The sequence below is a fragment of the Crocuta crocuta genome, unplaced genomic scaffold (genome assembly GCF_008692635.1).
Source record: "Crocuta crocuta isolate KB4526 unplaced genomic scaffold, BGI_CrCroc_1.0 scaffold223, whole genome shotgun sequence".
Classification (NCBI taxonomy): domain Eukaryota; kingdom Metazoa; phylum Chordata; class Mammalia; order Carnivora; family Hyaenidae; genus Crocuta; species Crocuta crocuta.
The window spans coordinates 2,745,033-2,769,275 of record NW_027529426.1 but is presented as its reverse complement, the minus strand read 5'-3'; the positions used below and the strand labels follow the sequence as shown (position 1 = coordinate 2,769,275).

The 24,243-nt window shown below is 42.3% G+C and overlaps 1 protein-coding gene across 8 annotated transcripts in view; it reads right to left on the bottom strand.

The window, feature by feature from the left end:
* The window catches only part of APBB2 (amyloid beta precursor protein binding family B member 2), a 375,901-nt gene that overhangs the window by 169,640 nt on the left and 182,018 nt on the right, over positions 1–24,243 (bottom strand). For all 8 annotated transcript variants that reach the window (XM_077758890.1, XM_077758894.1, XM_077758895.1 and 5 more), the window contains one exon: positions 17,052–17,861. In XM_077758890.1, the coding sequence (XP_077615016.1) occupies positions 17,052–17,861 (810 nt within the window). The remainder of the gene's footprint in view (positions 1–17,051; positions 17,862–24,243) is intronic.

Genomic DNA, 24,243 nt, shown 5'->3' with positions numbered 1-24,243 from the left:
GGAATCTTGGCCAATGTACCTCAAGGATTCTAGGTCCCTGATAGCATTTTCCCCAGGGGAAGTGTTGGAAAAATAAGTAAAGTTACGCACCATAAAGAGGGCTGACGGGACTAACATAAACTCTAGTTCCTAGCTTAGAGACTCCTTCCAGGTTCTTCTTCCTGCTTTGTTGCCATGTGCACCAAATTACTACTAATGCAGAATGTGAAAGTAACAGACGATAAATTGTGCCCCATGCTTGTGCTCTCGCACCCATATCTCTGGAGAAGGATCTCCTCTGAGCCCGGTGGTGTAAAATAAAACTCCGATCCACCAAGATTCTGAGTGCTGCTTGGTTTTTCCACCAGCGTTCCGGCCTGGTTCCGTAACAGAAGTAGTACAGGAAGAATCAGGCTATCCAGCCTGATGCCATGTAAACATCTGATCTCCCGAACTCCTGGTTTGGTAGAACCATGTTCCCCATGCAACCTTCTGGGTATGCCTGGGTTTCCTGTGTCTGTCTAGAGGGAGGGCGTGCCTAGTCATTCAGTTTAGGGTACATCAGGCCATGTGATGACTTCTGGTTAGAAATGATACACTAGCACTGAGCGTGTGCACTGGCTGTGTCATGTCAACAAATCCATCACCAGGGTGAATGAGCGATCTCATCACAAATTAATACACTGGTATTTTGTCTGTAGTATTTTAGTCTCATGAACTTGATTAATGAGCCCATCCCTAAGAAGCAGATCTGCTTTTAAAGTTGGTTTGCAGTGTGGTAGGTAGATACTAGGCCCAGGCCATGCATGCCACCTGGTAAAGTCTGCTGGGTGTCTTACTTGGCAGAGGTAAGTGAAAAGTCAATGTCAACATCAGCTCGTGAGTAGAAGAGTATGCTTGTCCCTCTAATGTGACCCTTTCTCTTTACTACAGGTAAGTAAACATTAGAGAAATGGAATGCACATGTCAAATTTAAAATGGGAAAAAGAGCAGACTGGTTCAGCCCGCCATTACCTGTGTCACTGGTGTTTTTAGGCAATCTTCTAATACCACCCAACCTGGCTAGGCCACCCATGTCCCCACTCCATCCTGACCCCATCACCCATCTAAAGTGATATACGGTTAGAACCACGACACATCAAAGGCTCATATAAAAGTCACAGACACTATGGAAGAATTTGGTGTTAGAGCAGAGAGTCACACTCTCACTTCAGGACATCACCCCCAGCTATTTCCACATTATCTCAAACTCAGCACATCCAAATCAAAAACATCTTCCTCCTCCAAAACCTATTTCCTGCTCTTCACTTCACTATTTTTGAAAACCAGCATTTTCCTAAGTCTTCAAACTGAAACTCTCACATTGATTCTACTGTCTCCCTTACCATCCATATCCAACCAATAGCTAAATCCTAGACATGCCTTTCTTCCACTTTTAATTTTTCAGCTACTAGTCTCCTCTGATCTTCATCATCTCAAACGGATNTAGGCACCAATGTCAGGCCGACTTTCTTTCAACTCCACCTTACAAATGGCACTCCTTTCTCATAACCACCAACCATTCTTTACTAACAAAGGTAAGTTCATAACTAAGCATTAGCAGTCTCCAGTCTGGCCTTCATCTACCCCCCTCTCCCACAATTATCCTTCATAGACTCCCCTCCAACCAAATTGCTGGAAGCATTGATCCCCACACTGAGAGCAAATTCCTAGAGGGTTTCGAGGGGTCTCAGGTCAAAATTACTTTCATAATTCTAAGATGTTATTTACAGCCTTTTCCACTGTGTTGACATTTAACTGATGGAACACGAAAAAATAATGGCTAAAATTGCTGGCTTTGTCGGCACGAAGCAAGACGATGTCGCTCTGGCACAGACTGTACTAGTATAATTACTGTATCCCTGGATACTACACACTCCCACTGCAAACAATGCTAATCTCACCTAAGAATTCCTTGTTGAAGCAGTAAAAAGTATTAACTTCATTAAGCCTCAGTCCTTGAGTGTATCTTTTTAATGTAAGCGTGCATAAGGCACTTCTGTAGATGGGGGCATGACCACTGTTTGAAGGAAAAAGCACGTGGAATATACTTTCTTCTTAAAAGAACGACTGACAGACAAACCGTGGTTATTCAGATTTGGGTATTAGGCAGACATTTTCTCAGAAATGAATGAGGTGAGCCTGTCACTTAAAGGAAAACAACGGACAGTTTCGTTGCCAGTGGTAAAATGTGAGCTTTCAAGAAAAAATTAGAATTTCGGAAACCTTGTATCTGCCTCTGAGAGCTTGACAGCGTCCCGATAATTCCTGACTTCTCTGACGAGATAGGGAGTGAGATTAATGAACGAAATGTTTTCCTACCTTATAATGAAATGTGTCAACATTTGCAAGAGCTACACAATTCATTGAACCAATATTTTCTGAATCACCAATCTGTGATGTTACAAAATTAGGCATGGGTAAAATATCCATTCAAAATGCATGACACACCAATGGATTTTAATACAACAGTACAAAAAAGTTTACTATTGTGGTTTCAGATTCCACAGGGTAATCAACCTTTAAGAAATTACCAGTTATCGAGTTTAGGTGTAACATCAAAAAAGAATAACTGTGATTGCCAGAAAAAGCTATTAAAATATTCCTCTCTTTTTCACCTACATATCTGTATGAGACTGGCAGGATTTTCTTCATTTACTTCAGCCTAAACAATTTATGGACACACAGTAAAGGTGGAAGCAGATAAGAGAATCCAGCTACGTTCTATTAAGCCATAAAGGAGATTTTCAAATAAATAAAACAGTATCACACTTTGCACTAAACTGCTCTTGGCTTTGAAAACACTGGCTGTGTTTCACAAAACATATTCTATTTCATTAACTAATGACTTTGCTATTCTTTCTTAAATGACTAACTTTTACAAAATAATCTCCATTTAAAATTTTAATACCGTAAATATTGAGAGATATAATCAAGATCTTTGGGGCTCTCAGTGATTTCTGGAGATGTAAAGGGATCTTTGAGACCAAAAAAGTTTGAGGACACTGCCTTGGGGGAATCTCTTCTGTTTTCTACCAGATTCTTTTTTTACTGTGTGCCCACCACTTCTCTACCTCCCTAAACCTTATTTATCTTTCAATTCTGTCCTTTTCTCCCCATCAAGAAATGCCTTATCTGGAACTTTATGACCCTTAACTGTTCTACATAATTGGCAAAACTCTATCTGGTACCCCCTTCAGCAGCCTACAGTCCAGTGTTACCTCTCAAACTGTGGTCAAGCACTAGAAGTATGCATCACAATCACTTGAAAAGAGCTCGTTACAAATGTGGAGAATCCACAATTAACATTTTTCTTTAAAAAATGCAGAATCTCAGGCGCGGGACCAGACCTACTGAATTAGAATCTGCATTTCAACAAGCTCCTCAGGAGATTTTCTTACATATTCACATTTGAAAAGCAGAGGATTTATGCATCGCCCTAATTATTGTGAATTTCCTGGAAGTAAACCATTACCTTGAATTTGTCATACTGCTAGTAAGGAGGGCACTTGCTGTGATGAGCACCAGGTGTTGTATGGAAGTGTTGAATCATCGTATTATACACCTGGAACTAATATTATACTATATTTTAACTACCTGGGATTTAAATAAAAACTTAAAAAAATACAATTTACTTTTTATAATAGTCATTCACTGAAACACACATGCCTATTGTATGAACTCATTTCTGGGGATTAACAAACCAACAAAAGCAAAACAGCCTATGTCCTGAAGAAGCTTCCTATCTCACAGCAAAGATAAGATAATAATAATAACAACAGCTAACTTTTTTCAAAACATGCCTTGTGTGGGCCTGGCATGTGCCAAAGGCTTTATGTAACAATCTTATAAGACAGGTTCTATTATTATTATTCCCACTTTAGGGATAAGTAAACTGGGGCTCAGAGGTTAAAAAAGTGATTAAGCAGGATGAGCTAGGATATCTTCCTCCAACACCCATGAAGTGATGAATGCCAGGAGATGGGTTATAAAAGAGTTATAAGAATCTTGAGGAAAGAGCCTGTGAGTTCTCTGAGGAAAAGATTACATCTCAATCTGGGATTCACCCAGAGCACTAGCTCACTTCCTTGCACGTCAGACTGAAAGTATGTAAGTAGAGTAAGGGCAACCTATCAACCTTATTACTAAGGTTATCCCAAAAATAAACCACCTAGATTTTACCAACCCAATAATCCTTAACTCCATTAAAGATATAATAGACCTGAGGTGAAAATGCTTCTCTCCGATATATTATACATGGAGTCCATTCTCTGACTTAGGGCTCTTGCTCCATAACACACAGGAAAAAAGTCATCAGGGGACCATGGGACAAGACCTGAACTAAAAAGGTGAAAGCCACTTGGTAATCCTGAAAGAGGCTGATGCTTGCTCCGGGTCAGGAAACAAAGGGCAGGAGGGAATGTCTCCCTTGTCCATCGTGCAAGGGATCAAAGGGAATGTTGGTCAGAGGTCTCCCCAAAGGATACACACCTGGAACAGATACAGAAAAGCAAAGGAGGAACTGAAAAGTTCCATCATCAGGTTTCTTGCCATCTGCAGCCCTTGAACTTCTCTTGCTACACCTCCCATCAGTCCTTTCCCAATGATTTGGAGTTGAGGTCATCTCCACTCTCACTTTCTGACAACTCCACATGGAGCTATGACCATGTTTTCTTCAGAACATTCCAAGAAAAGGCTCTGTGGTTCTATTAAAACTACTCTACATGCCTATTAGGGATTAAGTATGCTTTCATGAGCCATCCATCTTGTAGACTTTATGTAACCTTCACCATACACTATCATTTGTCTGAGAAAAAGTGTCCTGGCAACAAACAAACAAGCCATTTAGAAGATGGAGGTCCACCTTTCTCATATTTCAGGTGTACCAATTTGGTTCAATGTGAAGGCTTCTTCAAGCAACACTGAGAGAGAAAAATAATCAACTAACAATGTCCCTAATGATACTAAGCAAGAATCCTTTCCCAGATTAAATTCAATTGTATTCAAGAGGAAATGTATGGAGAGTGAAACAAAAAGAAAACATGAAAGTGCACACACAATAACTATCACCTCCTCTCTTAGGGACCACGAGAAACGCTTTGGAGCCGGGGCCCTCCCGTTCTTTTGCTTTCTGACCATTCCGTGTGGACTGCTGACCACATAAGATTTTTCTAAGAGTCAGATGACTCGATTTTTCCAATGAAGTGTTTGAATATGAAGACTTTATGTCACTGTTTTGCATCTAATGGTTTTAATAGGGAAACACAATGTATAAATTATAAGGGTAATTGTTAACTACCTTCACATTTACGAGAGCAAACTGAGTACATTAACTGCGTCAGACTTGAGGCACAAAATTTATGAACCACCCACATCCTAGTTTTTGAAAAGCTAATGTTTCCCCTCCTCTAACCAGATTAACAGATGGAGAACACTGAGAAGTCATCTAAAGACGTCTTTGGAAATTTCAAGCATGTTTTGCTTAACAGTTCATGTCACACTTTATAATTCTAGCAGAAAGCATGGGACCGACAACAGAATGACTAGGATCCCAGGACATTGCTACTGCGGCAGTAGTATGCAGCCGTATCAGGCAAGACCAACACCGCACTAGTTAATTCCACCATAATGGTTTCACATGTATGTGACAGCAGAGTCCACTGATGCACAGAGCTGGGGTCCCCACGTCCAGTGCCTCAAGCTAAGAAGGACAGGACCCATCTCAACGGCTGCCACCGACTGTTGTCTCTTTGGCATTTGAGCCCAGTGTTGTGAGATTCCTGGATTTACAAGAAAAATGAGAAACCCATGTTTTCAAGTAATGAGAGCTCCCAATTTCTAGGCACTGACTTCTAAATCATAGTTTTCTTTTTTTTTTCTTTTTTTTTTATTTATTTCTAGGAGAGAGAGAGAAACAGCGTGAGCAGGGGAGGGTCAGAGAGAGAGGGAGTCACAGACTGAAACAGGCTCCAGGCTCTGAGCTGGCAGTCAGCACAGAGCCCGACGCGGGGCCCGAACCCACGAACCGCAAGATCATGACCTAAGCGAAAGTCGGATGCTTAACCGACTAAGCCACCCAGGCGCCCCATAAATCATAGTTTTCTAAAATATTGTTTATAGGTCAAAACCTGTCTGCGGGTTGTCTGTACACTCTCCAGCACGGCCCGCTTATGACCTCTGAAGATTTTAGGGCATCACATCACCTTTGCATTGTCTTAAAGTTCCCCTTACGTTCTGCATAGCTCCTAAGAAAATCCCGTGTTTGGTGAGCAACGTCTCTCAAACATAGTAAGAAAAACACGGCTATTACTGATACCCCTGTCTGTCTGCTCTTAGGCCTTGATCAAGAGAAATAACTCCATCCCCAAGTTCCCCAAACTAACCTACCCTTCAGAGCTCAGCCACACTGCTAAATTTGAAGCTTAACTATGTCTTTTTCGTGCTTTCCTGCCCTTTCCACACTTATTCCGTGTCTCAGTTGGTTTTGTGATTTCAGATTCCCCATGGTCAGTTCCACGCCTAGGTTTCCTGACCTCTACAGTAGAGAATTTGGATGCAGGAACCCAAAACCATCTTGAGGTCCCTCTGGCAGCATATTCTGCTCATTTATCAATTCTCACAATACCTACAAATGTAATCTCCTTCTTGAAAACGCTGAACATAGGGCACTTGGGTGGCTCAATCAGTTAATCGTCCGACTTCAGCTCAGGTCATGATCTCACGGTTCGTGGGTTCGAGCCCCACGTCGGGCTCTGCGCTGACAGCTGGCTCAGAGCCTGGAGCCTGTCTTTGGATTCTGTGCCTCCCTCTTTCTCTCTGACCCTCCCCTGCTTATGCTGTCTCTCTCTCTCTCAGAAATAAATAAAACATTAAAAAATTTCAGAAAAAGCTGAACATGATAATTTCCTGCAAATACCCTCACATCTCCTCTGTGCTGTATGTACTAAAGAATTACCTGTGAAGATATCTGTACTGGTGTTGAGTAGTACCCTCCTCCCCCAGTCCATACCCTTTCAGAACCTCAGCATATGACCTTATTTGGAAACAGTCTTTGCAGATATAATCACCGAGGGGAGGTCATACTGGATTAGGGAGGGCCCGAAACCCAACAACCAGTGTCCTAATAAGAAGGCCACAGGAAGACACAGGTACAGACTGCAGTACCACAGCTATAAGCCAAAGAATTCCAAGCTCTGCCAGGAACTGTGGGAAGCTTGGGAGAGGCAAGGAAGGGACCTTCAGGAGTCCTCAGAAGCAGCCTGACCTGCTGGGACTTTGATTTTGGACTTTTACAACCATGAGAATAAACTCATTTTTTTTTTTTAATGTTTATTTATTTTTGAGACAGAGATGGAGCATGAGAGGGGGAGGGGTAGACAGAGAGGGAGACACAGAATCTGATGCAGGCCCTGGGCTCTGAGCTGTCAGCACAGAGCCTCATGTGAGGTTCAAACCCACGAACTGTGAGATCATAAACTGAGCCAAAGTCAGATGCTTAAACAACTGAGCCACCCACGTGCCCCAAATTTCTGTTGTTTTAAGCCACCAAGTATGTTGCAATTTGTTATGCCAGCCCTAAGAAACTAATAAAACATCTAAACATGTTTTCTTTTTTTGCTTGGAAATTTAGGCTTCCCAGAATCTGGGCAGGGCCTGATCTGGGATGGGTTTTATATCCTCATACTTACTGAGGTACTGACCTGTACAAAATGAAACAAAGAAAACAGACACATGTAAAAGGCACTCTTCATATGGTGAGGGCTGCGACCATGAGGATGAGAAACTGTATGGCAGCTATTTGAGCTCAAAGACTGGTTCTAATTTATTTCGAGGTGTCAGACACCTATCAGAGAAAACAGAAGAGGCTGCTAAAAAATGAGGGGCACTTGGGTGGCTCAGTCGGTTCAGAGTCCGACTTCAGCTCAGGTGATGATCTCACGGTTTGCAAGTTCGAGCTCTGCATCAGGCTCTCTACTGTCAGTGTGGAGTCTGCTTCAGAGCCTCTGTCCACCCATCCCCCAACCCAGCCTCTCAAAAATAAGTAAACATTTTTAAAAAATGATTGGCATATGTATGTATATATGAAATAATAAAGAAAAAAGGGATGAACTAATAAACAAAATTATGATGAGCAAATTCACAAGCCCTTAAGCTGTTGTTAACTTACATAGATAATACTGCTCAGTGAAAATCAAGGTAAGGTTACAGATCTATTTCAGCTCCCCATGGATGTGGGTAAGTTCAGCTTGCTGACTCTCTGGATGTTTCTGCAGCATTCTGGCTTTTAAAAGCATACGCCTCCCTATGTATATATACTGTAAGGTTCTTCTGTGACGATAATGATCCTGGGCAGACAGTTCATGATGAAATTTGACCAGAAATCTTTCAAGTCACCAGTAGTATTTTTGTCTCAATGGTTCGACTGAGTCACGATCTTAGTGGCTGCATGCCCTCCATCAAGGGCACGAGGGCATCACTGGCACCTCTGGAAGCACCTTACACAGGACAACTAGAGGACCCCACCCCTTCTCTTCCTAAGTAGCCACTCTGTTCACACCACACTCTCCTCAGAAGCTAAATAACTTGCCAAACTAGAAAACAAAATGTTTATTTTCAAAATGTTAGTAAAGCAAAGAAGAGTGGGGAAAGGGGCGCCTGGGTGGCTCAGTGGGTTAAGCATCTGACTCTCAATTTCAGATCAGGTCAAGATCTCAGGGTTGTCAGATCAAGCCCTGTGTCAGGTTATACACCGGGCATGGACCAAGCCTGAGATTCTCTCTTCCCCTCTCTCTGCCCCTCCTCTACTCTCTCACACACAGGCACATACACACTCTCTTTCTAAAAAAAAAAAAAAATTGGAGAAAATCAGAAGTTAAACTTCTTTAGTAATTAATTAAAAAGAAAGGGGAAAAAAAAGAGATCCCTTATTTTTTAACGCCTTTAGGGTCAATGCCCTGCTCAGATCTCCATCTGATGTCTATTCAGTCCCCAGCACAGATAACTTTAAGTACCTGAACTTTCACATCCCTATCAACTGAAGTTTCCTCCTCTTCCTGGGGGGGTAGAGGGCACTCTGGCCTCTCACAGCCCTTCCTGGTCCCTTTGAATGTATCTACTGTCTTGGGTTCAATGCCAGATGGTTAGAGTTTTGCTACCACTCATTTCATTGTATTTATCTTTTTGTTTCCTGAAGTATAATACTTTAAATTTTTTTTAATGTTTATTTTTTGAGAGAGCAAAAGAGAGAGAGACAGAGACAGAGTGTGAGCCGGGAAGGGGCAGAGAGAGAGGAAGACACAGAATCCATAACAGGCTCCAGGCTCTGAGTTGTCAGCATAGAGGCCAATAAAGGGCTCGAACTCTTGAACCCGAAGATCAGAACTTGGGCCAAAGTCGGCACTTAACTAACTTGAACCACCCACGTGCCCTGCTGAAGTATCATACATTATCATGAAAGAACAACCAAAAACTATCTTGCATATTCAAGTGAATACTTTTTCTTTTTTTTGTCTAGAACTTTCCAAAAATACTTGAGCAAAATCATTCTCTTCCCTACGTTCATGGGATGAGATAAAAAATATTTTTATATATCTTACCCCCAAGGTACTAAAATCTAATTTGGAAATCACACCATCTACCCCAGAACACAGTGTGTCCGAGCTATTCTGGAAACATCTCACATCTGTCTTCCTGAATTCCTCCTGTCACATCATGGAACTCTCAACTGAGAAGACAAGACAGGAAGGCTAGTGAATCACCCAAGGATATTTAAGAGATCAAAATAAATCCAGCAGGGCAAGTCAGCTGAAATCTAGGCTTTTCCTATATCCTGGAAGTAATTTTTTTAAGGGATGGGAGCTTTTGAAAGGCTATTTAAAAATCATTTATAGTTGAAGTTACCAGAAAGCAAGTAACACAGAATGAATATTTAAAAGAAGTTTCTGAAAGCATTCATAGGATAAAGTGACCCAGAGTTCTATCACTCTTAAGCTGGCTAAGGCCAGAGATAAGAAGCAATGCCAGTTATGTTGACATAATTAGGTTTGTTCCTGGGCTCTCCCTGTCGCCCACTATCCAGCTTGAGAGAGAGGTCCACTTTGCCAGCTTTAATATGGGAAACCAGTCAATGTAGGACATCAAAGGATTCAAACTCTCCAATGATGCGGATCAGCTTGTAGCGCAGAGTGGAACAGCAAGTGAAATCGAAATGGCCCTTTCCCTTGGCACTGGCCGTTCTGACTTGCAGGCTCATAGACTCATACATGAGGAATGTCTGTGGTAGACTGAATGACTAGCCCCAAGCTTCCATCCCCTCCAGGAGCTCAGACTATAAATAAGAATCAGCCTATCCAGGTGCTCTTCACAATGATGGCTTACAAGCTGCTCTGACTTTTTCTGTTTCTATAGATGTGCTCATTGGTAAAGCAAACCTCAGAGAGCATGCATGTTTATCCTCCAGCTTCAGCCATCCAAGCAGCAAAAGATAACATTTATGCAGCCTTTTACTATGTGTTAAATTCTCTTTGAAGAGGCTCACATCCACACGTCATGAGGACTTGGCTCTTGCTTTCACGGAACTCTATGTCTAGATGGAAAGTTTCAAGTAAGGTTACAAACTCTTCAGAGGAACATGATAAAAGAAATCTGAAAACATTTCTTTCGTGTATGGAGAAAGGACATTCAATAACTCAGAGGGACTTGGAAGGTTTCACAGAGGAGACAACATTTGAGCTAAATCTCGATTGTCTATAAGAATGAAAAGACCCTCTAAAATATAATTTTCCATTTTTCCAGATTATCAAGATAACTACCACACATATCCAGTTTAAGGAGTTTAAATCTCATATATTCAGGCTCTGGAGGTCACATACCTATGTCTCAAGACTATCGTACAACGGGAAAACACTGGATGCTGTGTCTGAAAACATTGGTTCAAGTCCCATTATGGCCACCTGAGTAGGAGAAAGTACCAGAATAAGAGTCTATGGGCACATGGTAGGCCCAGAGAATTTCGCTGTGCCTTTCCTAATAACTAGTTTTTCAGCCTCAACTATTACGAGGCAACATCATCAAATAAGCTATAAAATAAGTACCTAACATCAAAATCAGACCTGATTAAGCTATAACACCAAATGATTTACTGAATAAATCAGGGCCATTTGGGATTATGAGGATGGCCTCCAGTTTTATTCAGTTAATCATTACTTAAATTCACCTGCTATATTTCAGGCATTGACAATACAAATGCTAAGATGAAAACAAACCAATCCTTGCCCTTAGGGTGCAAAAAGTTCTAACTGAAATCAGAGTCCATAATATAGGTAATTCATAATTAAGGAAGAAGCAAACTTTTATCCCACTGCTAACGTGATAATAGTAATTAGGAATAACAATAAACACTAATATTTATTTTTTTAAAATTTTTTTAATGTTTTATTTATTTCTGAGAGAGACAGCATGAGCAGGGGAGGGTCAGAGAGAGAGGGAGACACAGAATCCGAAGCAGGCTCCAGGCTCTGAGCTGGCTGTCAGCACAGAGCCCAACACGGGGCTCGAACCCACGAACTGCGAGATCATGACCTGAGCCGAAGTTGGATGCCCAACCGACTGAGCCACCTAGGAGCCCCAATAAACACTAATATTTATTAAACTCTTGCTGCCTGCCAGACATTATTTTAAGAGTCATTTGAAAATGCTGCTCACAGGTGGTCTATGCCTGACCTTACCATCATCCCCACTCTGCACATGAAAGTCTATGTGAACTGCCTGCCTGTAACCAAATGAGATGAGATTTGAACTCAGGAAGTTGACCTAGAGCTCTGCTCTCAATGTTAAGTTAATGAAGCATTAGGCCCAAGGTCCCAGCAACTAGATTTTGTTTTCTGTGTACATCCTGCCTTTGTACACATTAGTAATGAACCTAATCTGGGCATGGCTATTCCACAAGATCCACCTAGTTCCATACTCTATATCTTCAATTTTATTAAGCCCAAATTAAACTGAAGTTACATGTTGATACCAACAGGTTACTGAAACTTGTACCAAACTGCGTCAAAATATTATATATTTCAAAAGTTTTCACGAAACAAACATAAAACACCAGAGAACTACACACAAATATGACCAGCCTGTATTTACCTGAGTCATTGCGCTTGCCTGGGACCATGGACAGAAATGTTATTTCCGACAAAATGCTAACAGATTCCAAATTCTCACCTTCAAGTACCAAAATGATGCAACCCTTTCTTTTAGATTGGAGTCAAGGCACGCTTTTGAACTTTTGTAAACTCCTATGAAATTCAGTAATATCATAGATGCTTTTCTTTTTCCTAATAGGCTCGCGTTTTCTCAGAGGACCGACTCCACGGGAGGAAAAGAGGAGCAACACATTGTATACGTGATTGATCACGGAAAAGAAAAAAAAAAAAGGTCACTAAAATGCTGGAGGGGGCAATTCAGAAAGAAAGAGAAACAGAAAGTAGTCAATCGCTGGGTTAGGCAGTGCATTTTATTTTATAAATAGGAGTCTAACTTGGAAAGGATACCCCGAAGGCAGGAATGAGTCTGTTCTATTTTTTAGGCTCCCCAAACCAGTCTACAATCCAAAGAGAATTGTGTCATGATTTAGTCATAAAACACACACCACTGTGATGAGTATTTACTTAATACACAGCAGATAGGCAAATACAGATACTTGGCAATGCACACTAGTATCTTACAAAATATTTTCTCTTACTTCTTTTTTCTTTCACCAGTATTTGTGTTTATTACATACATAAACATGTATATATTATATGAAACATATATAATAAACACTGAATTTACCATTATAGGTGAAACAGAATGTTTAATTTAAAACTGACTGTGATCATTATAAACACTATGTTTCACTGGACAAACAGAATCATAAGAAGTACAAATTCTGAAAAATTGTTTATTTTATTTTACTAATTTATGTACTGGTCACTACCTGAAACTCAGATCCTGAAGAAGTTTCTTTTCAGTAGAAGTTCACAACTGGCTATGAGGAAATTCCAAAAGTACTCCCCAAAACTACTGATATTACTATTTGGAGCCATTGCAGCATGCCAACCTCACTATAGAGATCCCAACATGACTATATGTTGAACAACGTACATGTTTGGTTCCAGTATGTTTTTAAAAATCTCAATCTCACTGCTTTAGAGTCACAACACATTCTTTTGAGCACATTTGATTCAAAATGTCTACCCTTAGCCACCCATTACGGGACATCTCCATACAATCAACCTTCCTTTAACACTTGAAGGTCTTGGGGCTCCTGGATGGCTCAGTGGTTGAGTGACAGACTCTTGATTTCAGCTCAGATCATGATCCCAGGGTTGTGGAATTGAGCCTCAAGATGGGCTCCAGGCTGGGCATGGAGCCGGCTTAAGATCCTCTCCCTTTCCCTCTGCCCCTCTCTTGCTCACATATGTGCATGTGTGCACACTTAGTCTCTCAAAAAAAATTTTTTTGAAGGTCTTCCAAACCGACCTTGAGAAAAATGAATGTATCCCCTCACTGTGTCAGAAAGCTCTAACCCACTTTATAGCTTGTGCCAAGCACGGCAATGGGCTCCACAGAGGAACTCAACAGAAAGTGATGCCAGGACCTGAGCAAATGAGTGGCGGGTAGAGGGAGCCCCAGAAAGGTTTCCTGGAGAGGGTCAGAAAGGATGAGGCAGAGTGCACGTGCTCACCATGAATTTCGGGATCTCCACCGGCCCTTACTGACACCAGCACTCAACAAGGGAAGGGGCTGTGGACAGAAATGATCCAAACACTCAGCAGTGAGCGGATCATTAAATAAGCCACTGAAGCTTCAATATGGTGGAATAGCATGCCTGGTACTTTAAACATCTGAGGCAGAAAAATAGCATTTCCTCATATGCACTGCTCCATACCATATATACTTAAGAAGAAGAAGCAAACCATTCCTACAACTATCTAATGTAAGCAATTTTTTTTCTTCTTTTAACTTTTTATTATGGAGAATTTTAAAGACACAAAATTAGAACAGAATAATAAACCTTTATGGGCCCATCTTTAACAATTTCCAGCATATGGCCAATTTTATTTCTTCTTTTTACCCCCACCTCAATTATTTAGGAAAAAATCCCATACACAATATTATTAATATTAGTTTATATTATATCATACTATTGTATGTTAGTATATATCTTTTAAAGATCTTTAAAAATATCATTATCTAAATATGAGTAAATTTTAAAATTTATTATAAATGTGGGTAGATGCCTAAAATGCTTTCTGAAAGGAAATACTTAAAACAAAAAAGAGAGTAGCCATCGCTGGGGACAGGGGCTAGAGTGAGGAACAGCAGAGACTTTACTGTGCATTTGATACCATTCAGTAAAGCTTACCATCTGCCTACAACAGACAGTGCCATGCCTGGAAGAGCAGCAGAAAGGCTGCCATGGCAGGAGGAAGGCAATGATGCCTTAATGGCACCACTGAAAGCTGGAAGTGGAGTTTGGATAGGAGATTCTCAAGGAGTCCTTTATGTAGATTCAAACACTAGCAGGTGACAGTGTCAATCAGCGATAGGATATGAATCCTCTCAAAGGGAAAAAATAGCTGTGAACTCAGTAACATTACCAAACATAATTATGCTTCTAGTCGTGTGCAGGTCCAGACATTCAGGAGACGAAATGGACTCATCTCAATCTCCCTACTGCCATGCCCAGCTACAGAAGACTCATGAAATCCATCATTTAAAAGCACTGCACGAAACGATGCTCAGCAGCCCTCCTCATCAGTGAAATACAAATCAAAGCCACAGTAAGACACCACCTCACGCTGGTCTGAGTGGCTAAAATGAGCAAATCAGAGGACTCCAGATGCTGGCGAGGATGTGGAAAAATGGGCACCCTCCTACACTGCAGGTGGGAATGTAAACTGGTGCAGCCCCTCTGGAAAACAGTGTACAGGTTCCTCAAAAAATTAACAACAGAACTCCCCTATGACCCAGCAATAGCACTGCTAGGAATTTATCCAAGGGATACAGAAATGCTGAGGCATAGGGGCACATGTACCCCAATGTTCATAGCAGCACTCTCAACAATAGCCAAAACATGGAAAGAGCCTAAGGGTCCATCAACGGACGAATGGATCAAGAAGATGTGGTTTATCTATACCATGGAATACTACATGGCAATGAGAAAGAATGAAACCTGGCCATGTGTAGCAACATGGATGGACCTTGAGGGTGTTATGCTGAGTGAAATAAGTCAGGCAGAGAAGGACAAATATCATATGTTTGCACGTATAGGAGGATTAGGAGGAACTTAACGGAGGACCATGGGGAGAAGAAGAGGAAAAATAGCTGGGGAGAGGGAGAGAGGCAAACCATGAGAGATCCTCAAATGCCAAGAACAAACTGAGGGCTGACGGGGCTGGGGGAGAGAGGATGGGGTGTGATAGGCATGGAGGAGGGCACTTGTTGGGATGAGCACTGGGTATTATATGGAAGCCAACTTGACAATAAACTACTTAAAAAAATAAAAATAAATAAATAAATAAAAGCACTGCAATGTTAAAGGGCACTTCAAAAACACTTTTTGTTTTAAACGCATTAATGTCTTCACTTTCTCCTTCTCTTTTCCTCATCTACAGTCCTTGTCATTTCTGTGCCTTATAGGTTGCAAAAATGTTTTCCTTCTGTGGTTGTACTATCTGTTATATTTACAGCATATTAACATCATCTTGGAACCCGCTAGGATAGTTGCTGGGTTACAGGGTTATGTTAGAGAAATAAGCCTTTGTGAGTGCTTGTTTATGTTGAATTTAGCTACAACAAAGTGCTCCACGTGTTGTTGTTGTTTAATGTTTTATTTATTTTTGGGAGAGAGCACGCGAGCAGGGCAGGGGCAGAGAGAGGGGAACAGAGGATCCGAAGCAGGCTCCACACTGACAGCAGAGAGCCTGACGTGAGGCTCAAACTCACAAACCAGGAGATTGTGACCTAAAGGGGAAGGCAGATGCTTAACCAACTCAGAGCCTCCAGGTGCTCCCCATGTTTTAATCTTATAATCAGTATAATGGAGAAGCTATGAGAAGATGATGAAAAGCAGCTGGCTTTTAGAACCCTGTTCATTTCTGTCCCAACTATGACTCTCTGACAAACCCTAAGACGTTAGAGACACAGACAAAAGTCCAGAAAGACTGGTCTCAATTAGACTAGTTAAAACCCCGAACTTCTGAGTATCTAACAACAACAACAACAACAACACTTTCTTACCTTAAAACATCACATGAACAAGGCTAATAAAATGTTTCCCAGTAAAGGTCAAAAGGAAATGTCTATATGAACAGACTTTTAAACTTTTTAAACTTCTAACTTTTCACTAGTTTGAGCATAAATAAGTTCCAAGAACTTTAAATTGTTGGTTCTTGGGGCACGTGGGTGGCTCAGTTGGTTAAGCATCGGACTTAGGCTCAGGTCATGATCTCGCGGTTCATGGGTTTGAGCCCCACGTTGGGCTCTGTGCTAACAGCTGGCTCAGAGCCTGGAGCCTTCTTCTGGTTCTGTGTCTCCCTCTCTCTCCGACAGTCCCCTGCTCACGTTGTCCGTCTCTCTCTCAAAAAACTAAAACATTTAAAAAAATTAAATAAATAAATTGTTGGTCCTGCAACTGCATTTCTTTTATTATTTTGCTAAACAAAACCCAGTATTTCTAGATAATACATAGAAATAGTTCACCTAAGCACAGGCGGTATAATTTCTACACAGATGATGTTTAACTATGCTTAGCATCAAGGACCCATTTCTTTTACAAAAATGCTTACCAGGACAAACTTATGTAAGAAGGGAAACGAAACCAGTGACAAATCCAGCAATGTTTTCCACACAAACTGCCTAATTTTGCCCCAAAAGGCTGACGTTCTTCTCTGCCCGCAAATGAATTTTCTCGGTCTGACTAGAGATTAACTCCATCAGCGACTGAAAACACCAAAGGAAAGCGTCACTATAGCCTCTCCCTGGCCCAGCGGTACCTGCTTCATCAGGGGAACTGGGTGAGGCGCTGTCCTGGGACAGCGTCGTCCAGCTGGACTCCTCGTCGCTCGGCGCCAGGTTCTGGATCCGGTGCAGGGCGCAGTCGGTCTTGGCCCCCGTTTTGGGATGATCCTTCTTGGTCTCTGGGCTGGATGACACGGTGGCCACCTGACCGTCTTCGGGGCTGAACTGGGCTTTGTTTGGTTTCTGCGGCGGCGCTTGGCCATTGCCGATGATGGTGGAGGCCTGGCCCGGCTGGGGCTTCTCTTCCACACCCCCATGCTGGTTGCCTAAGTTCTGCTCTACTTCTCTGCTTGAGGTTTCCAGGTCTGCATAGTAATTTAGAAAGCTCTTGGTTCTCCTGGGTTGGGAGGGTAAAATTTCACAGCCTGAGGAATCACATGGGTGGGGCTCTTTGCCCTCTAACTTCTCAGAAGTTATGTTGATGACTGCAGTGGGGCTGACATTTTTGTTGGGGTCCTGCTGCCCTTGTTCTGCAGCCTTCCGGAGCTGGTTCTCGCCATTCTTCACCAGCTTGATGTTGGCAGAGCCGTTTCCCAGCAGGGGCTGTGCAGCCGGGTCGGAGAGGCCCATGGCCACCTGGATGTTAGTTAGTGCATATTTCTTCCTGCATTTGGGGGGGGTGCTGTTCTTGGTTTCGGTGTGTTTTATTTCAGCATTCAACAGTTCATTGTGGGAGGAACGGAGATTAAGGGTATTTGGCGGTGTGGCTGGGCTGTTCCGATTCGTGATGTCTGTGGTTCCGCTGCTGGCCATAAACACTGCCAAAGTGTCTACACCTGAGTCAGCTGGAAAAAAGAAAACTAGTCATTAGCTGCCTGGCAGGATTAAACTGCTTAGCATACAGAGTGAGCAAACATTTTTATACAAAAAAAAATTTGAAAGAATTAATGCTTCCACTGCATACTTTCTTATAGAATTGCCTCGTTTTCCTCTTTATTTTCACTGTTCACTCATAAATAGGAATAAATAAAAGCCTTAATGTGGACGCATGAAATACAATTTGTAGAAAAGCTAAGAGGTCAGAGGGCCCAAATTTTACTTAGCATCTCCCTCTTGAATTCATATAAAAACATTTACTTCTGGTAACTGTCCTTCGTTTTTTGCAACCTTAAAAATCAAGCCCTTTCTAAATATTCACACCAAATTTCTTTTCTGTCGTTCCTAAAGGCGACAAAAGAAAGTTGCTCAAAAATCCTCTGGGGCTCCAGGTTTCTTAGTTAACCTGAAAGGTTACTGTTCAGTGATGTACCACACATCTAAGGTAATTTTTCTCAACCGTGTTTAGAAATTGTGTTCTGGATGCCTGGAAAAATCAAATCTCCATTGGAGTTTGCTAATATCTTTGTGAACATTTCTGACCCAGGCTTAGTGTTTTACTAAGCAGAAATTTTGGAGAAATGGCTCAGTTGCTCAAGAATGTACACACACACACACACACATAAAACTATTAGCAATAATGTAGCATTGAGCCCTTGGCTACCGACAGGTTAGAGCCCCCAAAGGAGTCTGAATATATTCCACTGAATTAAAACACCGACTCAGCTGTTTGCAGTCATCACGTGCCCTTGCCGGACTCCTAGGAAACTACCTGACAGTTGCATTTATCTCAAATATTGTTCTTACCATCTGTGATTTATTCCATGTGTCTCTTGCTAGGAAGAAAGAAAGGTTTTTCGGATTGGAAGGGAATAAAATTTATCATCAAGAACCCCTAAGGTTTCACGTTTCTCAATCTGTGAAGAATGACTCCTTTCTGATCCTTTGCCCTCCACAGAGGTCTCAGTGACTTCAGACCAGCAGGTGAGCCAAAGCCCCTAACATTCCTAAAATTGTCCTGTGACGACTCCCTCTTCTTCCCCCAGGCAAAACAGGGACCTCCATGGGGGAGGAAGGCAAGAATTTTCCTCTGATGGGGAGCTTAGAGGTATTCCCTTCTATCATCAGATACTCAGGATTACCTACTTTAGGAAAGGGTCATCCCACTCATGGTGCTGACTCTCTAGTCGTTCATCTCTTAACCAGGGCATGAAGATAAGGTCTCCATTCAGCAGCACTGGTTGATTATAAGAACACTGGGGGCTTCTATCCTAACACCTTCAGGAGAATGGCAACGGGGGACAGAGAGTGACCTTCAAGGAACTTCACTATAAACAAAGTGGGGAGAGAGAAGAGCAGCTAGAGGAGGATTTGGGGTTCTAGAAAGGAGTTTTTGTTTTTTAAAGATTAGATTCTTGTGATGTTTTTACTGCTTATAAGCTAGAAACACAGAGGTCAGTAGAAAAGAGAAAAGTGGAAACACAAACAAGGAACAGATAAATAAGGCAGAATCAAGGTGACAAGAGAAAGGGCCACAGCAGATATGAGATGAGAGTCAGTCTTGCCCAAGACAAGGGATACTCCTCCACATGAGAAGGAAGGAGAGGGACTAAGGATGGAGACGGGCACGTATACTACTGCAGTGACACAAAACAGAGGAAAGCAAAACTGACAGCCTCAATTTTCCCTGTGAAAGTAGTCTTCCCCTGAGGGGAAGCAAGCTAGGGGAACATAAGGAGAGGAACAGGGTCCAGAAAAGTCACATGGGAGAAACGCAGAGTTGGTGACTTTCTAAAAGAAATGTGAAGTTTGATGGCATAAGAACAGACACACAGATCAATGGAACAGGCTAGAGGGCCCAGAAATAAACCCATGCAACTACGGTCAATTAACTTATGAAAAAGGAGCCAAGATAAGCGATTGGGAAAGGACAGTCTCTTCAATAAATGGTGTGGGGAAAACTGGGCAGCCACATGCAGAAAACTGAAAGTAGACCATGACCTTATCCCATACACAAACATTAACTCAAAATGGATTAAAGACTTGAACATAAGACCTAAAATCATAAAACTCCTAGAAGAGAACATAGGCGGTAAGCTCCCTGACAAGGGTCTTGGCAATGGTTTTTCAGATGTGACACCAAAAGTAAAGAAACAAAACCAAAAATCAATAAGTGGGACTACATCAACCCCCTAAATCTTCTGCACAACAAAGGAAACCCATCAACAAAATGAAAAGGCAACCTACAGATGGGAGAGAAAAACAAAAACAGTCAGATGGGGGGTGGGGGGGGGACATGATCAAGGTGGCAACAGTGGGGAGGTGAGTAGATGAGGAACGCACTCTGAGTGTGGCCTGGGGAGGGCAGGGAACAGAGTCGGGAGGAGGGTGGAGAGCTGGGAGGAAAAGGCCAAGGGACCAGAGATCTCCAAAAGGTCAGGGAATAGGTGTCACAGGAACAAGGAAATGTTCTCAACCACAGCTGCACGCATCCCTTGGGGAGCTTTTTAAAAGAATAGAAGGCTAGGGGCACTTGGGTGGCTCAGATGGTTGAGCCTCTGACTCTGGAATTCTGCTCAGGTTATGATCTCACGGTTCATGGGATTGAGCTCTACATGGGGCTCTGCACTGACAGCGTACAGCCTGCTTGGGATTCTCTCTCCCTCTATCTCTCTGCCCCTCCCCCACTCTTGTGCTCACGTACGTGCACTCTCTCTCTCACACAATAAATAAATAAAATTTGTTAAAAAAAAAAGTATAGAAGGCTAAGCCCACCCCTAAAGACACCCCCAAAAAAACTGTGATCCAATCAGTCTGGGATTGGGCACAGTGAGGGTAATAAAATGTTCTCTGGGTGACTCCAACGTATGGCCAAGGCTTAGAGCCAGTGGAACAAGAAGTGAGAGATTTGGAAGAAAATGATGATATATATCCAAGTTAATGATTTCAGAGGCACTTGGAAGACTCTGATCACGCTTAGCACACCCCCTTGTCTTTGCACACATTCTCAGCACTCTTCCCTCCTGTCTGGCAAAATTCAACTTTACCTTTAAGATTCAAGGTAGCTATCACCTATTCGTGAAGCATCTTCTTGCCCCTCCAGGCAGATTCAAGGGCTCCTTCTCCTATACCCGAAAACCCTCATCAATGTAACTCTATTATAGCATCATTCACTCCGCATTAGACTTCCAGCAACCAGAACAGCAGTGTAGTACACAGTAGGTGCTCATCAGAAGTTTATAGAATCATTGAATAAAATGAAAAGAACAAAAAAACAACCAAGTGTTTCATTAACATCTTCAAGAAATGTTTACATTAAAAGCCTAGGTTTACTCAAGCTTTTATCCCATATAACAGCTGAGCATGCTTTAAAATAAAATCTTTTAGGGGTGCGTGGGCAGCTCAGTCACGTAAGTGTCCAACTCTTGATTTCAGCTCAGGTCATGATCTCACAGTTGGTGAGACCGAGCCCTGTGTTGGGCTCTGTGCTGACAGTACAGAGCCTGCTTAGGATTCTGTCTCCCTCTCTCTCCGCCCCTCCCCTGCTCACTCTCTATCTCTCTCTCAAAATGAATGAATGAACCTTAAAATAAAATATTTCAATATACTATCCAGACTAACTTATTTTGCTCCCCAGTCATGGCTCAAGAAAATTCTTGCTCAATTCTGCTATAACTCCCTAAAGAAGAAAAGGCTATTTAGAGTCAAAAGTCTGTTTTGTGACCCAGAACAGACTGGTATACTTCTCTGCCAGACATGATTTCTCATCCATTGTCATCCTACCAGCTCAAAGTTGTCCAAGCCGGGGCGTCTGGGTGGCTCAGTCAGTTAAGCGTCTGACTTCAGCTCAGGTCATGATCCCATGGTTCGTGGGTTCGAGCCCCACGTCTGGCTCCGTGCTGACAGCTAGCTCAGAGCCTGGAGCCTGCTTCAGATTCTGTGTCTCCCTTTCTCTCTGACCCTCACCTGCTCATGCTGTCTCTCTCTCTCTCTCAGAAATAAATAAAACATTAAAAAAAAAAGTTGTCCACGCTTTGGTCTGAACAGCCTTCAGGCCCAGCAGAGGCTCCGGTGCACACGGCACAGCGCCCCGGTCACCACCTGCATCCAATTCCAGACCTTCCTCTGTTCCCTCGCTTCCTCAAATTTACCACCTTCATCAGTAGTAACAATGAACAGAAGAGAAATGTGTACGATGAGAAATAGNCCATGTTTTCTACACTACAGCCACAATCCACCTTCCTGACAATGCCAACCTCTTCTCAATTTCCCCCTCTGCACAGTCTGTTTCCTCTGTCTGGGAATGTTCTTTGCCTTCATCTCCCCTAGCCCCACCCTATACCCTACCTGAAAGCTCCTTTATAAATCCTTCAAAGCAAGGTTCCTTTAGCCTTTCTCTGATTCCTGTACACAATGAGGGCTGCCCCCTCCTTCTGTGCTAGAGATGTAACAGGCTGTTTATATCAGCAAGTCTATTCCATACTGTAAATATCAATTGAGATGTTTATCTCTCCTGCTAAACTGTGAATTCCCTGAGGGTGGTGACTGTTTTGTTCATGTTTTAGGATAGTTTTATTGAGATGTAATTTACATATCATAGATCTCACTTTTAATGTACAATTCAGGGGTGTTTAGCATATTCACAGAGTTGTACATCCATCACTACAATCTAATGGCAGAATTCAATGATCTATTCTATTATCATCCCCAAAAGAAACCCTCCACTCATTAGCGGTCACCCTCCAAGCCCCAAGCCCCTGGCAACCACCAATCTACTTTCTGTCCTTATGGACTTGACTATTCTAGATAGTTGACATAAACAGAATCACACGACATGTGGTCTTTTGTGACTGGCTTTCCTCACCTAGTGTGTCATCAGGATTCATCTGTGTTGTAATATGTATCAGTATTTTATTCCCTTTTTTTGGCCAAATCATAATCCAGTGTATCAACAGACTACATTTTATTTATCTATTTATCAGTTAATGAACATTTGGGTTGTTTCTATATTTTAGCTATTATAAGTATTGCTGCTTTGAACATTCATGTATAACATGTTTTCAATTCTCCCGGGTATACAACCCAGGAGCAGAACTGCTAATTATATTATATTGCTGGTTCTATAATTAAATATATTTGACCTTTTGAGGACCTGTAGACTCTTGTACAAAGCAGCTGCACCAGTCTACATTCCCATCAGCCGTGTAGGAGGGTTCCAATTTCTCCATACCCTCCCCAACACACATTATTGTCTCTTTCTTATGCTAGCCATCCAAGTAGGTATGAAGTAGCATCTCATTGTCATCTTGCTTTGCATTTCCCTTTCATTTTTAAATTCTCAGAATCTCCAGGACCTTTTTGCAAACCCTGGCATGTAAGAGTACTCAATAAATGTTTGAGTCATTAACCCATTCACCCATTTGCTCACTAAATATCCATTGAGCATCTGCTATGTGCTAGCTGCTCTTCTCAAGGTCAAGAACGTTACAGTGCATAAAATAAGCAAAACGAGTGAGGACTGGGTAAGCAAATGCCAGTAACCCTGAGCGTCTTCAGGACAGAGGTGGTTCTGCTCCTCCTGGACTTCTGTTGGCTGGATGGGGCCCCAAAACTTTGCCATCACTTCTACATCTATTCATTATGCTGCTGTGAAGCTCCACATCAGTCCAGGAGGATCGATTCCTATTCCAGAGCTAGGTGCAAGCTGAGTGAAGAGTGTGACAAAAGCTAATATTATTACTGCCATCGCTCTCCTGCATACACATGGAGAAACATCTGTTACAGCCTGGATGCATTTCTCCTTATCTGGTACCAGCCCCACAATTTTTCTTGGGGAATCAACCTTTCTACATGCTCTTTCCTTCATTAAACAGGATTTCCGGTGCGCACCACCATGCAGTAGATATGGTTCTAACTGCTAAGGTTCCAGCGGTGAGCAAAATGGACAAAATAAAAATACCTACTTTCGGGCAGCTTACATCCTAGGGCTTCAGCCCATGTGTTTCAGGCAGAGATAACACTCCCCCTTACTTCGTGGAGAGAAGGCCCAGGCCCAGCCAGTAAGAGTAGCAAATCCCCATGGCTATGGTGACTGGCTTGAGGAAAAGCATGAGACCCATCCAACGCCAATCCTAAGACTGTTGCCGGAATGATCAGAGGAGGGGGGCTCTTTTTCTTGAACTAGAAGATATAAGCCTAGGGGCGCATGGGTGGCTCAGTTGGTTAAGCGTCCGACTTCGGCTCAGGTTATGATCTCACAATGCATAAGTTCGAGCTCTATGTCGGGTTCTGTGCTGACAGGTGAGAGCCTACAGCATATTTCAGATTCTGTCTCCCTCTCTCTCTGCCCCT